Genomic DNA, 17,251 nt, shown 5'->3' with positions numbered 1-17,251 from the left:
AGTCCATTGCAGTTGTTATAGCAAAAATACCATAGACTGGGGGGCTTAAACACCAAACGTTAATTTCTTACAGTTCTGGAAGCTGGAAGTCGAGATCAAAGCCTACTGATCTGGTGTCTGGTCAGGGTCTGTTTCTTGGTTCCCAGATGGCCATCTTCTCGCTGTGTCCTCACTTGGTGAAGGGGACAAGCGAGCTTTCTTGAGTCTCTTTTGTAAGGGCGCTGATCCCTCTCATGAGGACTCCACCCTGGTGACTTCACCACCTCCCAAAGCCCCGCCTTCAAATACTACCCCATTGGGCAGTAGGTTTCAACACACGAATCTTGGGGACACAAACATTCAGTCGATAGCACGTAATGCGTGGGCTTCGTGCCTGGCTTCTTTCACTCAGCGTAACGTTTTCAGGGTTCCTGCGTGCTGAGCAGCATCAGTGCTCCGTTCCTCTTTCTGACTGACTAATACTCTACCGGATGGCTAGGCCACAATTTTTAATCTGCTCGTCAGTTGGTAGACACGGGTTGTTTCCACTTTTTGGCTATTACGAAAAATGTTGCTATACACTTCTGTGAATGAATTTTTATGTAGACAAATGTTTTTATTTCTTTTGGGGTATGTGCCCAGGAGTGGAATTGCTGGGTTGTGTGTTAACTCTGTTTAACCATTTGAGGAACTTCCAGACTGTCCCTATCTGCACTATTTTACATGCCCACCAGCTCACACATTTTTAATTACCTAAATTAAAACAGAATTTATATTTATAAATCAGTCATAGCCATTGAACTTGTTTCCATAGTAGTTCATACCATGGTACTCTGATGAAAAAAAGTCGTATCAAAAAGAAGTCATTATTATGTTACTTTACAACCTCACAGTCACAACTGACAGTGGCTTTATAAATTATATTTTCATAGGAACCTAAGCTAATGAATTCCTTTTGATGCTATGAGAGTTTACGAAAGCCATTAGCTCCAAAGAGACAAACTTCTTTCCCTGAGCCACTGACCCATGTAAACGTGGTGTGTTTTCTTCCCAAAGTGGGAGGATGCGTCCTTTATGAGAATCTGAAACTAGGGTGTCAGAAGGAGAAAACGGAGAGTGACAAAAGATGAGACGCATGGAGAGAGGCTGAAGATAAACCTTTACCACAAAAAAGATAGGAACTAAATAAGATCTATGTCACATGCCTAAATATGAAACTGTAGATACAGGAGAGAGCACAAATGAGATTTTAAAAATTAAATTAATAATTTAATTTAATAATTTTGCACATAAAGTGTCTATAATGAAAGGATTTTTAAATTACATCTGCTTCTGCTTTAGAAAAACTCCACAAGCTTTGACCTCCAGTAGCAAAAGCCTTATCTCTCAGCTGACGGTTTCCAGCGGAGCTAGAGACCCAGGGGCAGAAGCGGTACTCAGCCCCACCTTGAGTCGGCTTTAGAGAACTGCCATCATCACTGCTGCTGCAGAGACCTTGCTCCTCAGCCCACATGCTGAAGCTCGCAGGGGACACTGAGGAGTGGACGCCAGAAGCTTGCCACACAGACCACAAAGACCTGAACGCCCCCACTGCATTTTGCACCAAGTGAGGTTCTTTTCTTCTGCTTCTGCTTGTCGCTTGAACCAGTGTCTCGTGGGGGCATCTGATGAGTACTCCTGAGTCACCTGAGTCATGCTGCCCAGCAGCCAGGAAGACCGGGAAGAAGTGCTGCTTTCATGCCTGTGAAATGGCTCATCAAACGGAAAAGCTCTGCTTAGAAGAGGTGCGCAGATGGATGATGCTGGGAGACCCGACCTGACAAAGCTCACTGTGGGGGCAGCGGGGCCTGCGGACCAAGAGTCACCCTTTCTACAGGGCGCTGCCCTGAGCAGGCCGGTCACGGTCACGCTGTGGCAGGGCTGCAGAGCCGACAGCCCAGGTGGCCGGCTCCTCACTGGGGAAAGTGTTGGCGCCTGCTGAGCTCCAAGGGAATGACAATGCGCTGTCCCCATAGAAACTGGAGCACCAGCCATATCAGCTGTGAGGAAAGAGGTGATTTCCCAGAGAGCCCAGGGCCAATGCCCCGGATTAGTGGGGCCCCTGCTCCAGGTGCAAGATTGGAGGAGGGAAGGAGAGGAAGACGACCTGAATGGGGAGACGCACCTTAGAATGGGGCTCCAGCAGAAAAGGGGGTAAAATATATAGTTTTTAAAAAGTGAAGTTACACTCGTTTGTGTCCTAAACACCAGAGTGAGTTTCCAGACTCCTGTCCCCAGAATCAAGTGGTCCTAGCGACAGAGGTCAACCTGCAGGGGGACACGTACCCCATGGGCAGAAGGAAGCCAGAAGGTTCCTCTTTCTGCCCAATGTCAATGACCTTGACATTGGGACACAAGGACAATTTCAGCAGTGTCACTGTGGCCATAGGGACAGCGGCCCAGAGCTTATTTGGGGAGATTAGGCCTTGGGGGAAACTGTTTTTATTCCACAACCAAATGGGATGGAAGGGCAGCTGTGGGAGCTGTGGCCGCTCGAGCAGACCTGGGGAACCCAAGGGGACCACCTGGTGGTTCACGAGCCTGTATCCAAGCTGGGATCTCTCTGCGGTCAGTCAGATAGGGGAGGTCCAGGCTGGTGTCTCAACATGACCCCTCACCCCAGTGACGTGAGGCCTACGCAAGTCTCGTCCCATGGAGGTGAAGCTGGGCTCCCGCCGGAGGAGGAGTGGACAGCCGGGCAGTGGAATGGGGGTGTGCCAGGGAAGGTCCCAGGCTTACTTATCAGAGCTGGGAGGTGGCAGATGCTGCACTAGTCTCACCTTCTAGGAAATGGGGGTGCACTCAGGACCACTGCTGAGCACCCTTTGCAAGCACACAGACTTCTGGGGGGTGAGACAGAGGGAATGGAAGGCGGAGCCCACCTAGAACTCAGGCACGAGTACTTGGCTTCAAGCTTCAAGCTAGACTTTTAAGTCTATGGTGAAACTCTGGAAGGGTGGGTTTTCAAGTGTGAGCAAAGGATTTTCTCAGAATCCGCAAAATGAGAGTTTTAAAAGTCAAGATCAAAGCTTGAAGTACCTGAAGAGCAAATCATAAAGCAAATTGCCAGGAGGACAATAGTTTGTGTAAGGGTCACCACCACCTTAGAAAGAAAACCACCTGGGGCCAGGGAGAGTAGGCCTGGGCCCCCCTACAGGCTGGGAGATGGGAAACTTCTGCTCTGGTTCTGACATCACGGGAGGATGACGGCTGCTCCCCAGGAGGGCATGCTGACCTGAGGCCTCTCTCCTTGCCCACATGCCACTGGGAGGAAAGGGTCGGGGCAGAGACACTGAAGACAGGGTGTACCCAAGAAGACTCAGCTTTGGCCTGGGGAGTGACTGGAACGACAATACTAAAACTGACTGAAAACTTACTGCATTGGACTCAACACCCTGCAAAGGACAGGAGGATCTGTGTGCTCTTTGAGGACTCAAGGGCCACCGGCAAGTAGGTGCCAGAAAAGAAGGAATCACATTTCTGCACACGTGGGACGCAGCATGTGACTTCTGAGACGCTGCCCCAGCACTTACTGCAGAAGCTGATGTTTGTCACTCCTGAGTGTGCAAAGTCCCTTCGCACGGCCTGTGGGTGACATTTACTGGGACACGGAGGTTAGGTAGGAGGGCGGTGGTGAGGAGAGCCAGGATGGGGGAAGGGCAGGGTACCGCAGGCAGAGGCAAGGCACCACACCGGGCTCCTCCGGCCCAGGGACTTGTACAGGAGACGACGGCGTGTTCTTCTGGGCCCTGCCACACTGCCTAGCTGCCCCCTCGATATCGCCCTTTGACCAGTTCATGGGCATCCCAAACTTACAAACTTACAAAGAAATTCAACCAGGCAAGTATAGGGTTACAAGGAAAGAAAGTATAAAAAGCCATATAGGGAAGTCTCTCCAGCACCCACCCCCGGTCTACTCAGCCCCTCCCCCCCCCCAAGAGGGACCTCCTCACCAGCACCTGGTGCAATTTCCAAGAGATTCTTATACGGCCATGAAAACCTAGTCTGTTTTCCCCTTTCTGCACAAACAGGCATGCTCTGCACACATCCGGGCTCCACCTGGACCCACCCCCCAATCGAGCAGCATGGCCCAGTTGCCTTGCCCGCCCACCCGTGTGGCTTTCTTGCTCTGTCCCTAGCTGCACGGGCTCTGTTTCCGGGTCGCTGTGCCCCACTTGTTGACCGTTCTCCTCATAGTGGACAGAGTGCGCTCCAGCCTGTTTCTAAAGGAATTGATGCGGTGATGAAATGCATCAGCTTGCACATCTTCCCTTTGTCAGGGGTTCAGGTTCCTTGCAAGATAAGTTGCTAGAAAGAAATAGCTGGAGCAGAGTCTGTGCTTTTGCAATTTCAATAGATGTGAATGAAGTGCAATCCAAAAGGGCTGGGCCGGTTTACACTCCCGCCAAAGTTAAGGAGAATTTTCATGTCAACATTTCTCAAGCTCTGACCTTTTCTTCAGGGTCTGCCCTCCTCCGCTAGTTTGCTCAGGTTCAAAAGCAGGAGGCCCCATCCTACACCCCAACAGGCGGTCCTGACACTAATTATCCTAAAAGCGTCTGTCCCTTCTTGCCCTCTCTCCTACCACACCTGCTGTAAGCCATGACCCCTCTCACCTGGACACCTGTGCAGGTGACACCTGACTGGCCCGCCCAAGCCATTCTCCATACAGCAGGGCGGCCACTGGCCTCACCCACCACTGCAGAAGGGGTGCGTTTTCCACCTCTCACAGGCTGGGAGAACAGAGAAATTCTGTAGCAGGAGCGAGTCTGTCTTGCAGGTTTGTCAAACCTGAGAGGCGGCTGCTCTGCAGTAACGTGGGCCCCTGAGTCCCAGGACAGTGACCGCCCCAAGTGAAAGCTCGTTCCTGAGTTTTCCCAAAACATCATGGACCACGCACCCCACGTGATTCTGGCATCTCTCTGCCCAGGAAGACGACACACCTGGCGCAGGCGGCCACTTCTGCTTCCAGCACACAAGGGTGTGGAAGGGACAGGAAGGGCGGGGAGGCCCCAGGGCCAGGGGACCACTGCTCTGCTAAGGGGAGGAAGACACAGCTAGGATGATGAATGGCAGCCACTCATGTCTCAGGGCTGGTGACAGGCGGGCAGAGCTTGTTACAGGAAAAGCACATGTTTCGGGAGCAAACCGTGGACCTTCCCTTGGCGGCGTTCAGAGATCTCCCAGTGCGTGAGGGCTGCCCGGAGGAGGCTCGCGGGCCTGCCAGGCCTCCAGATGGTGTGGCTGCCGTCTCTCCGCCGGCTCTCCCTCCAGAGGAGAAGCGCAGGTTTGGGAATTAAACAGACTCAGGATGGCATCTGTTCTCCTGACCTGTTGGTTCCTCCTCTGGCTCTGGGCTGAGCTGGGGAGTCAGGAGACAGCTCTGAGTCCAGGGCCATGAGGTCTACAGGCAAGGATGGCGCCCTGGGCCCTGCGCTGGGGTCATGACACTGCCAAAGGCAGGGGACTTGGGGGCGAGTGTCCCGAAGGCTGCCCAGGTGCACTCATTCCTGCAGGTCTTTGCGGAGCAGGTAGGTGACCTCAGGCAGGGTCCCAGGAGGCGTCCTGGAGAGCAGGGACGCAAGATCAACTTTGTGTGTTTCCTGCTCTGAGGCATTTGTGCTTTAGTCACAAAGAGCAGTGCAGTTCTCCGATTACCAGCCTTTAAACTGAAAGACTGGCTCTCCTAGTCCACAGGAGAGACGGGGTGGAAGCACAGACCCATGCCTGGACAGGTGTTTGTACTGGGCATGGAAGAAGGACGTCAACGCCTGAGCTGGAGAGGCCCAGGCACTCAGCAAGCCCTTTAGGACTCTCCCCACAGTGCTGAATTTCACACCGAGGTCCTTCTCCCAGTCACTGGGGTGTTTGAAGGGGAAATTCTGACTGAAGTGTCACCAGCCATGGATGGCCCTCGTGTCACCCCACCTGTCGGCCTACCTGTCCTCCTTAATCACTTGGAAACAGAGCTGTTTGACAGGGCGAGGGACACAGGACACTGGCAGCTCCACCATTTCAGGCAGGAATGCCATTATTGTGCACAGAAAGAGACACGAGAAAGCCTTTGGAAGTGACAGCAAATGAGGCTCAGAGGTGGCTCATAAGAGTCGCTGAGGGGGGACAGGACAGGGGCAGACCAGACGGGGAGCAGAGGAATCAACAGCTGCCCTTGACCCCTCCGGACTCTGAGCTTTGTTCCTGGAATCCCACCACAGCCCTCAAGGTCCGCAGGGTTCTGACTCACACTGAGGGCAGGTGCAGCGGGCCCGGCCCAAGGTCACCAGGCAAACCTGGGAGTTCAGCCCAGATGTCACCACACCTTCCAGGACACAGATCCACTCAACAGAAGTGGAACTAAGTGAAGGTTCCTGGGAACTCAAGACCCCTTGTCTCCAAGCACCAACTGTGACCAGTTGGAGAATCGCACAGAAGTCCCTGTAAACTGCTAGAACACCGGGGCCTACACGCAGCCGCTAATGCTTTTATTAAACTGCCTCCGCCCTCCGAACTTCACTTCTTCTCAAATGTGAGATCCTATTTGCAAAGTTGTACACGGCAAGGAATTTGATTAATGTAAAGTCTGTTTTAGCAAATGTCTCCCAAGACCCGTTGCCAGAAATGTTGGAAAATAGACCTGTGCCCAGGAGGAGCAGGCGTCCTCTGCGTCCACCCGTCTCGGGGGCCAGTCACCAAATCACCCCACTGGGGAGCACGCACGCATGCGCGTACACACACACACACACACACACACACACACACACACACAAGCGCACGCGCACCCAAGCTCCCAGACCTGCTTTCACAGCATAAACAGTCAAGTCCTCAGAACCTGACCGTGTGGCCCACAAAGCTGGAAATATTTACTGTCTGGCTCCTTACAGAAAAAGTTAGCTGAGCCCTGCTCTAAATCACAGTGGGGTGGCCTGTGAGAGAGCTGTGTTCCTGTCATATGTGCTGTGACAACCCTCCCTTCCAACTGCCAAACTGCAGCCCCTTCACCTAAGATAGGCACTCTCCCAGCACAAAACAAAGGCTGGCTGCCACCTCCTGGACCACTGTGGCTTCATGCTTTCTTCCCACGAGCAACCCTCCCTCCCAGTGCTCCAAGCAGGGACGCTGCCTCTTGGAACTGGCCCAGCCGCACAGCTCCCTCTGAGTCTGCAGGAGCCCTGGGAGGGCAGAGGGCTCCTCTACAGTTTGACATCAGGGTGTGTTCCATGTCAATCTAAAGGGAGGTTCCCAGGCAAACAGCTAGGGGCCCAAGGGCCCCTGAGTGGTTCCTTCTTGACTGACACAGGCATCGCTCCTTCACACCTGTTGCCAACCTCAGCCGGCAGGCCGGGAGCCGCCATGCCTTACCTCCACCGGGCCCCAGGACCCCAGAAGCAGCCGGCTCCCGGGCACGCCCGAGGCACCCACTCCTCAGGCCAGAGCTTCGAGCAGCTGAGGCAGGACTGCCTGCAGAAGGGGGTCCTCTTCCAGGATGCCGACTTCCCGGCTAACAACACCTCTCTCTTCTACAGTGAAAGGCCCCAGATCCCCTTTGAGTGGAAGCGGCCAGGGGTGAGTGCAGCGGGAGGGGTGTGCAAGGAGAGGAGGGGCTGGGAGGGTGGGCGCTGTGGAGAGGCTGTGCAGTTTGAAGGTGGGAATGGCCCGCAGGGCACACACCAGCAGGGTGGGAAGGGGACCAGGTGTATGCAGGACGACTGGCTGCACCCCACCCCCAGCTCTGAGTCCCACCAGGACCAGACCGGAGTCAGAGAGGCTCTTGTCAGGAGGCAGCGAGTGGGTCAAAGCTTTGTGCAGGATGAGTCTCGGCAGATACACCCTAGTGGAAGCCAAGGGCAAACCTGCAGACATGCTGGGAGGCTGTCAGAACACCAGCCCCTGTGTGCTAACAGCAAGGTGACGCATGTAAAGCACTGGGTGGCTTCTGGCCGGAGCTGTGGCTGCCCCCTGGGGCTGGATGCTCAGTACAGGTGTGAAGCAGGGTTCGCTTCCCACACCACGTGATCCCTTCCCGAGGGGCGCCATCAGTCACCAGCTGCAGCCTGGGACACCGGTCAGTATTAGCCACGTGGCATTAGTCAGGGCCTGGCCTCTGACCGGGCACCACTAGCTGTCACTCCCGCAGGGTGGGTATTGGCCAGGGAGCGGCTCCTGTGGGGACAGGTGGCTATGGGCAAGGAGGGGACAGCAAAGAGTGCTGGCCCCACTCTGCCACTAATGTAACCCATGGCCGTGGCCGCACCATGTAACTGCCCCATGCCTCAGTCTCCTCGCCTGTCAAATGGGTCAGTAATAACCAATATGGGTTCCATGTCGCGTGCACAGACGTTTTCCATAAATGACAGCCACTGTCACTATCACTCTTACTGGCACCATCATCACCATCCTGGTCATTAGCTCCGAGTCTCATCTTACGTACGAGCGACCCAGGTTCATCATCTCTACCTCCTCTCTGTCTCGCTACATTCAAATACTGTCAGTGTTTTAAAAGGCAGCATGTCTATTTTTAAAAACAAACACAGAAACCTCTGGACTCTTCAGGGTTGATCCCACAGCACACACAGTTATCCATGCAGCGTGAGCTCTTCGTTGCTATTTCCTGCTGTAGGCTGAGTGCATGCACTCCCCTCCATGCCACACTGCCCTGGCTCCTGTGTAAGCTGCTTCTGGTTCTCCAGTGTTTTCCTGAGTCTCACAAGGCGATCACGGAGCCTAAGCCTTCCTTCTGAGGAATTCCGATAGCTTCTTCCCTCCTAACTGGTCTCCAGTCTTAGCCCGTCAGCCACCCGTCAGCCCTCCAGGGCGCCCTGCTCAGCCACCCCTCACCCTGTGCCCCATCTTCAGGGTCCTACTCCTTCAGCACCCCGTCCCTGGCCCCTTCCGCCTGCACGCTGTGTCCCTCTGGGAGGCCCTCGCTGGGACACTTGGACTCTGCTCAGTGGCCTCTGGTGGAGCCTTCTTTATCCCCCAAGCGCCCTTGGGGGTTTTATTTCAGCATGGAGGCAGTTTTACTACAACAGTCTGTGTGGCTCCTGAGTCCTGCCTTAGAGCCGTGTTTTGCAGCCACAGCTCATTTATCCTGTAGTCGACCGTGCCCTCAGCTTCATACACCATCTGGTGCGTCCAAACCGGTGGTGACAGCCAATAGTTACTATGGCCCAGGTAACATTAGTTCTCGATCAGGATTATGTCAATCCCAAATAACCCTAAGAGAAGGGCATTGTTATATCCCATTCTCCCTGGAGGTCAGTGTCACATGACCAGGGCATGGGGGTGCTGGGGCTCCCCCCAGGCTGGCTGCCTCTGGAGGGCTGGCCACTTCGCTCCCTGATGGGGGGCGAGGGGCACCTCTCATTGCCCTGAAAGCAAAGTGTGCTTCTCAGCAGGGCACACAGGGGGTGAGCCCACCTTGGGCAGCCCTACCCGGCCCTCTGCCTCGTCCTGCAGGCAGAAAACGGCACCTCCACCCGCCTGGAGACCATGCCTCTGACCGCTAGCTGACCTTCTCCCCACACCCCCTTCAACCTGCAGCACGTGGTCACCTACTGGGGTGCTCGCAGGACCAACACCTGCGGATGGGAGGCCATGACTGGACAGAAGGAGCTGCGGGTTGTGGCATGGCCCCTGGAAGACCTCAGCCAGCGCACGGTGCACTCTGCCACTGGGACGGTCCCTGAGAGTCCTCTGTGTTGGGGTGACAGGCCTACCGCTTTCCAAGGCAGGAAGGCACCTCATGCTGCATCCTACACCCCCTGGCTTCCAGTGTAATCCTGCAGCCCCCAGCTCCCTTCCTCTTTGCCAAAACTGGAGTTTCTCCAAGATCAAAGCTCAACACACATAGGCCATGGTGGAGAACAGCTTTGTCCCCATTCCCTAAGGTCTTTCTCCTGGAACGAGGGCCCCCAGGGCCCCCAAGAGAGTCCAGGATCACAGCTGTCAGCTCTGGGAGGTGGTTGTCCTTACTCTCCATCTCCTCCCAGTGAGACTCTAGGAGACCCGTGGTGCTCTAGGTCTCCACCCTCCTCCCTCCATTGAGGCTCACGTATCATGACTCAGGTCCACAGGGCGCCTGCCGTCCTGTGGACATGCTTTCAGAATCTGTTCTGCCCTTTGCTTTGCCTGCACCTGCGATTCTCCCCTCCACCCTGTTCCCAGACACACACCTCCATCTCTTTCCTACTGGGGGCTCGAGGCTTTATATTATATCTTACAGACTGGGAGACTGGGGCAAGGTGTGGGGGTGGGGACTGGGAGACTGGGGCACGGTGTGGGGGTCACTTGCCGCAGGGAAGTGTCAGCGTGCCAGTGTCCCTCAAGGCCCCTGGGGCTCCGGTGCTGTCTGCATGGCTGGCCCCATGTCCGTGTGCTTGTTCCGGCAGCAAGTGCCAACTGCCCAGTAGGACCACAGGGTGGGGTGCCCTCCTAGCACCGCCTTCTTGTCAAACACAGCTGTGCTTGAGGGCGGGGGAGAGGCTCAAGAGCAGGAGTCAAAGGGATGTCACAGGGCGGGGCACAGCCAGCCGGGCCCTCCAGGGAGCCCAGGGCAGGAGTGCACTGAGAGGGGTACCCTGGGGGCTTGGCTCCGTGTGGCTCCAACAGTCCCCCAGAGGCTGCTGGCTGCTCCGGGACACGTACTGTGTCCCCATGGGGACACTCTGGGATAAGCACACAGCTATTGATGGCTGGGCACAGCCTCTCGACCTTGTTAGAAATGTGGCTTTTCCCTTTTGATATTAATTACTTAGTAGAGAAAAGTCCGAGATGGGCTCAGCCTGGCTGTGCACGCTGAACAGAACAGGCCCTGAAAGCCAGCACCCAGGAGCGGAGGGTGGGTCCTCCGTCCTCCAGAAGGGCCACCTGGCGGTGCCCAGGCCCCCTCCCTCCCGGGTCGCCAAGGGGCGGGCTGGGTTCACTTCAGGTTTGTCGAGGCCCCTCTGAGCTTCCTGTCATAAGGCTCTAGTTTCAAGTGACCCTCGTCCGCCAGCCCCCAAACAGCATTTAACACGAACGAATATTCCTCCAGGCCCCACACACGTGTGCAGGACGCCCAGGGACGAACGCAGTGCACCCAGAGTGCACATACAGCCGGCATACACATGGCTCATGCATATGGGCACGCATGTACCACTTGCCTACACAAGTCACACGCCTTTAGCATGGGGGGACCCACATCTGTCAGTGTGCACTGCTACGTGGCACACAGGTGTGTGACCCTCGCCACTGCAAACTGTCCCCTCAGCGCACACGCACACGCACACCCATTGTTGGCACACAGATGCACCAGCTCACAAAAATGTTAGACAGATGGGGCGTCAGTCACACATCCGTGGCTATCGCCACATTGTACACGATGGCTAATTTGTGTTCACTTGGTGACGATTACTGAGTTTTCTCCTTTTTCTCCATCAATCCACAGTTTGATGCAATTTCATAAAACTCTCCTGGACAAAAACAACCAATTGGCAGATGGGAGCGGGGAGGCGGTGGCAGCTGCAGCGCAGTTGGTGAGGGTGTGGGGGGATGGACAGCGAGGGGAGCGGAGGGGGCCGCCTCACCCACAGCCCATGCCGCTGGCACAGCCTGCTGGGCAGGGATCTGCCGGCCTTCAGAGTGTATTTCACATCCCAGGTAGGGACGAGTAGCCATGGCACCGGGAGCATTGCTCGTTAGGGCCCTAGCGCGGGGCTGGGCCATGCAGGGAGGGCTGTGGGGACTCCCTGTGCCCTGACCTTCAGCCGACATCCCCTCATGTTAGAGACTAGGATGACCTAATGACAAGACTCCCAGGCTCCCGGCGCTGAGGGTGGGAATGCCAGAGCCACCCTCAGGGTGTCGGTCGGACCTCTGCCAAGCCTGGCTTTGTGCGCACCCAGAAATGCTCCTGGCTGAGTTTGCTGGAATACATAACAGCCCCACCAGTGCTGTCTGGGCAGATGGTTCCGGGGTCCACCCTCCACAGGGCTGCTCTCCCTGGAGGCTGCAAACACAGCACCATCATCTCACACTGAAGCTCTTGGTCTGGGAAGGCCCCCCACCCCCACCCTTCAAAGAACTCACCCTCCTCCCTGATTCTCTGGGGCACAGACCAGGGCGCAAGCGGGGCCTGCTAAGCTTGAGGACACAGTTCAGGGCGCAGCCGTGGGGAGTGCCTTGGTGGGGAGTTTCTGGAAGTAGGTGGACAAGCCCTTCCCTTGCCCTGCATTCAGGTGCAGTTGAAATGGTCGGGTGTCTGCCGTGTGCCAGAACTCTCTCTACGTCTCGTGATTTGCTGCTTCCTCTCCCTGGACCTTCACACGACACCCTGCTCAACTGTCTTCTCCCCCCCAGGCCGTCCCTGACCACTCTGGCTAAAGCAGCACCCCCATGCCGTCACTCTGTCCCAGCACGTCCCCTCCGGAACTCGTGTGTCTGTTCCCTAGTTATGGCCAGTCACTCGGCAGGGGTGCACTTCTGTCTCGTTCTTTGCTGTGGTCTGTGTCAGAAACGTGTCAGGAACGGAGCCTGGTGCCTCCAAACAATGGAAAGAATACATGGATTTTGTATAATCACTTTTAAATACTTTTTTGTTAATGTTTTAGAGTTATCCTTCCATATTATAATATATTAATATATACCAATGATTGTATCATGTACCCATAATATATATGATTATATATAATGCACTTTGGTGAAATTATGTGAGACACATATGCACACGTCTCTTACTATATAGTATAGATATATATATATAAAATTGGACCTAAATACATGTTTTGAAAAAAGGAAGAAGCTGGGTGGCCCGAGTGGGAATTTGTGCTTATCCTGGGTACCAGGCTGTGTGTGTCACCTCAGTTTGAGATGAGGGCTTTGAAGCCCCCCGAGGCACAATGCCCATGAATGGGGAGCCAGAACCAGAAGCCGGGACCCCCGACTCCAAGCCAAGGGCCTGGCTGACATCCACTCTGCAGCCAGGTGTGGAGGAACTCAGGCTAGAGTGCGGAACCAAAGGGCTGCTCAAAAGGCAGGACCTCTCCCCAGGGGCCGTGGTCTACCAGAGAAGGCCCAGGCTTATGGGCACAGCCACGGTCGCCTTTCACTTCCTCGTATCCCTCCACGAGGACCAAATCAAACACAGGAAAGCAGCCCTGTGCTCCAAGAAAGGAGAGAGACGCTGAGCCTGCCCCATCCTGCTGGCCCACGAAGCAGCAGGTCCACTGTATTAACACTCTTGTTCTTCTAGGAAATAGTGAAAAACCCAGAATTCATTCTTGGAGGGGCCACCAGGACTGATATCTGCCAGGGGGAGCTGGGTAAGTGTGAGTGGACAGAGCACGGGGTGGCTGGGTTGGATGGGGCAGACCGGCCTGAGGGGGCCAACACACAGGACCCCTGGGGCTGGGGACCTTCCCTGCTACCCCCCCTCTGCTCCTCCCTCCGTCCCTCCCACCCCCCAACCCCAGCCCACCTGTCTACTGTGGTGGAATGGAGCCCGGTGACGTCCAGCCAGTTCCCTGGCGGTGGATGGGCCTGTGCTCGGGGCTCGCAGCCCAGGAGTTTGCAGGGAACGTAGACACCCAGCGGTGCTGGCCTGGCTCCCCTACACCACCACACAGCGAATACCGGCTGTACCAGCCCAGCCACCAGCTCGGCACCGTCAGCACAATGCCATGTTCCATCTACCTGGCTACCCTCCCAATTTTACAGATGAGAAACCGAAGCTGAGGAGCCCTGAGGGCCTTGTCCAGAGATTCGGAGTGATAGACAGAGTCAGGATCCAAACTGGCTCTTCACCGCTCTGCCACGCTGCCTCTCAGGGGCTCATACTTTGGGGGAACTCCCAGAACCCAATCTCCTTTGTGCAATTGGCCTGAGGGTGCCCCCCAGACAGTTAAGTTGGGTCCTACATTTCAGGATTCAGTCCAACGCTGGGCCAGGTTTACCTTCATTCTATCTATGAAGGGAGAGAGAGAGAGAGAGAGAGACCTAAAAAAATTCCAGTGGAACCAACCAGAGGAAATGGAGCCCTGCACGTCTGTGCAGACCGCAAGCTGCTGACGGCTGCTGCGTACCACCATGGGCCATGCTGGTACCTCCATGCCGACTGACTGTGCTGCCCTACACACGAACCCGAAGTGCACAAACCTAGAGTAACAACCATTGATAGACAAAGAGCAGGCTAGATGATACATACACAGATGACAGAATTATCATTCTAGAATAACTTTGACTTTTTAAAAAAACTGACATTCAGCTTGGTCTTTACTTCCTGAGGTCAAAGTTTCTGTAGGAGATTCTCCCCACTCAGCCTACAGCTCCCCTCTTCTGCCTTCCCTCACACCCCATCTCTACATTGCTATTTAATGGGAAACCATTATACTGGTCCTTTGTTTTGCAGTTTAGTTTGGGTAGTTTTTACATTGGTGAAACATTTATTTGGAATGACAACCTTATATTTTACCTTAGTTGGTGGCTGCTTATAAATATTATTTTGTAACACAAAATTTATTACATCCAAATACTGTAGTAACATAAGTATACATTTTGAAAGATAACAATAAAATGGACAGCCGTGAGCCTGCCACCCAAAATAAGAACTACAAAGCAACACACACCATCGCAGGTCTGTCCCCAGTAGTGGTCCCCTGCAGGCTAGCGTCCACACCCAATTGTCCAGCAAACTGAACTGCAGGCCGTCCCCTCTCCTGCACGGCGCTGGGCTCGGCTGGCCAGTCCCACCCATCGGCCCCATCAACAGCAACCTTGTTTGGTTGTTGAGTGTTTTCCTTTGATTTCAATTGTGTAAATAACACAGCGTCTGAATTCCGCCCTTCAACAGCTCAGAGCATCCTGTCTGAATAGACATGACTGTTGCACTCTCAGGCCAGGAAAAGAAAGACTTTCTTGCACGTGGCAACATTGTAAGTTGCAGAAGCCAGTGGAGGAGGCCAGCCCACAGCCAGGACTGGCCCTGTCCACCCTTCAGCTAAAAGCAGGGACCACCACTAGGGAGGCGCTCGGTAGGGCTGACTAAACACTTGGCCCTGAAGCCTCCGCCATTATCCCTTCCTATCCCCATCTCCCCAAACCCAGCCCCCAGCTGCCAAAGACCAGCTGATGTATTAGGAACCAGTGTCACAAGGCTGCTGCTGACACCCTAGGGAAAGTGGAGTGACTCTGGGTAGCTTTCCTGCTGCTGGACCCACATGAGTCTCTGTTGCCAGTGCACAGCCACCAGAAAGGAGTCAAGTGACAGTGTCCCCCGTGCAGTGGCACACGGTGCTTTCTGAGGCAGCCAAGTGAATACGATGGGGCCTGCTGTTCCAACGATGGTGGTGTGGTCTCTTCACGCAGGAGGTCTGGGGTAACGTGGAGCGGTCCTGTCACTTACGTGGACGCTCCAAGGACCTTCTCACACCGACCTCAGAGGCAGCACCTGAAACGCTGCCGGGCCACCTGGGGGCCTCCTCCCACCCTCAGTGAGTGCACATGGCTGCATCCGGAGGTCTCACACACAAAACGATGATATTCAACTTTACTTTTTATTTTTTTCTAATGTGTGTTAATGTGGAGACACACTGGGGAGATAGGTACATTCGTCGGCCAATCTTGAAAATCCAAGATAATTGGATGCAAACGCCCACAGAGACACCATGACCTGCACCTAAACAGTCTGGGTTGGGAGGTGTCAGTCCCAAAAAGGCACTGCAGGGGCCAGTGCTCACCTGGCCACACTGTCACTGATACCTGCAGCCTCGGTCCCCTGGGCGGGAAGTCGCTGGGACTTCCCAGAGCTGACGCATACAGAGCCTGTGTCTGACAGCCGAGTCAGCTCATCCTGTAGCACTGCCAAGACGGGGACAGCTGTTTATGACAAACTGGGCAGAAGAGGCGCAAAGGGAGGCAGACCTCAGGACACAGGTATTTGTCGGTAGGCTGTCGGTGAAACAGAAAAGATGTGGCCACGTAGGGGGTGACCCTCATGTCCTTCTGGCTTATATGTTCCCCGTTTGCTGTGAGTAAGCGATGGAAACCGTGATTTATGGCTTACATGTTGCAGGCGACTGCTGGCTGCTGGCCGCCATCGCCTCCCTTACGCTGAACCAGAAAGCGCTCGCCAGAGTCGTCCCCCAGGACCAGAGCTTCGGCCCCGGTTATGCTGGGATATTCCATTTCCAGGTAAGCGGGAGCCCGGCCAGGGGACTTGCCTCCCTGGGGCCCAGCGTGATGCCAGGGGCATCTTCAGCTGCTAGGTAACCCCAGAGGGCACGCGGCCCTACCTGTGTGAGAGCAGCGTCCAGCCGTGTCCCACACTTTGCTCTATCGTGGATGACCTCCAGAAGCCCTGGGGCAGAGCAGACATTGTAAGGTGGGCCCTCTCGGAAAGTACAGAGTAAAACAAGTGATGTTTGGGCAAACCTGGAGGTCCGTTTATTAAGGGTTTTAGCATTTGGGAATTCTTGTGCTTTAAGCATACATGGCCTAAAATGATTTATTCCTCTCAGGAACTGGATTATATCTCATAAACTGAAGAAATATAGATTTGGAGACATGAGTGTGTTTAAAAAATAAAAACTGAGCGAAGTACAGAGACATCAGATCCTGGGACCCCGTGGAGGACACAGGACAGAGCCACGCAGGGCGAGACCTGCCCTGCTGGCTTCTGCTTCCCGGTCTCCGTTCTCCCACCCCTTATCCACTCTTTCCTTCCCCCTGGCCCTCCAAGCCAGCCTCTCAAAGGCCAGCCATGAGTGCCCCCAAGGCTGCTCCTGCTTCAGGAAGATCTGAGACCCAGGTCTGGCCCTTAAACACCTGCCCCCAAGAAGGCCTGAGGTGACATTGTTGGAAGGGTGAAGCCCCGCTGGGGAGCCCAGCTGGGGCAGGGGACAGCATCCCCTCACTGCGCTCCCCCCACACACATGCCACTGTGGCTCGTCACCCAGAGCCGGGGGCTCTAGTTCTTAAAACACACACGACCTCTACCAGGGCCCAGCTGGCCCGTCTGACAGGGGTTGATTGCTGACACAGACACTCAGGATGCCCCAGCAAGGCTGCCAGTAAATGCGCCAGCTCCTCCTCTGACTGTCTTCTTACCTTAGCTTGCTCGGGCCGGCTGAAAGCAGGAACACACATATATACTTGCGCACACACACGCATGTGCTCACATGCACACACAGTCGTGCGCACACATGCCCATGCTCACACAGGCACACACACGCATGTGCTCACATGCACACACACACTCGTG

General features: G+C 55.0%; 1 protein-coding gene across 1 annotated transcript in view; it reads left to right on the top strand.

The window, feature by feature from the left end:
• Positions 1 to 7,281: 7,281 nt before the first annotated feature.
• The window catches only part of CAPN9 (calpain 9), a 36,786-nt gene continuing 26,816 nt past the window's right edge, over positions 7,282 to 17,251 (top strand). Inside the window, exons 1-3 of the mRNA XM_033099891.1 lie at positions 7,282 to 7,581; positions 13,247 to 13,316; positions 16,064 to 16,182. Of these exons, the coding sequence (XP_032955782.1) occupies positions 7,369 to 7,581; positions 13,247 to 13,316; positions 16,064 to 16,182 (402 nt within the window). The 5' untranslated portion in view covers positions 7,282 to 7,368. The remainder of the gene's footprint in view (positions 7,582 to 13,246; positions 13,317 to 16,063; positions 16,183 to 17,251) is intronic.

This window comes from Rhinolophus ferrumequinum, chromosome 27 (genome assembly GCF_004115265.2).
Source record: "Rhinolophus ferrumequinum isolate MPI-CBG mRhiFer1 chromosome 27, mRhiFer1_v1.p, whole genome shotgun sequence".
Classification (NCBI taxonomy): Eukaryota; Metazoa; Chordata; class Mammalia; order Chiroptera; family Rhinolophidae; genus Rhinolophus; species Rhinolophus ferrumequinum.
Note: the sequence above shows the minus strand (reverse complement) of the source record. Positions and strands in the feature narration are given on the sequence as shown.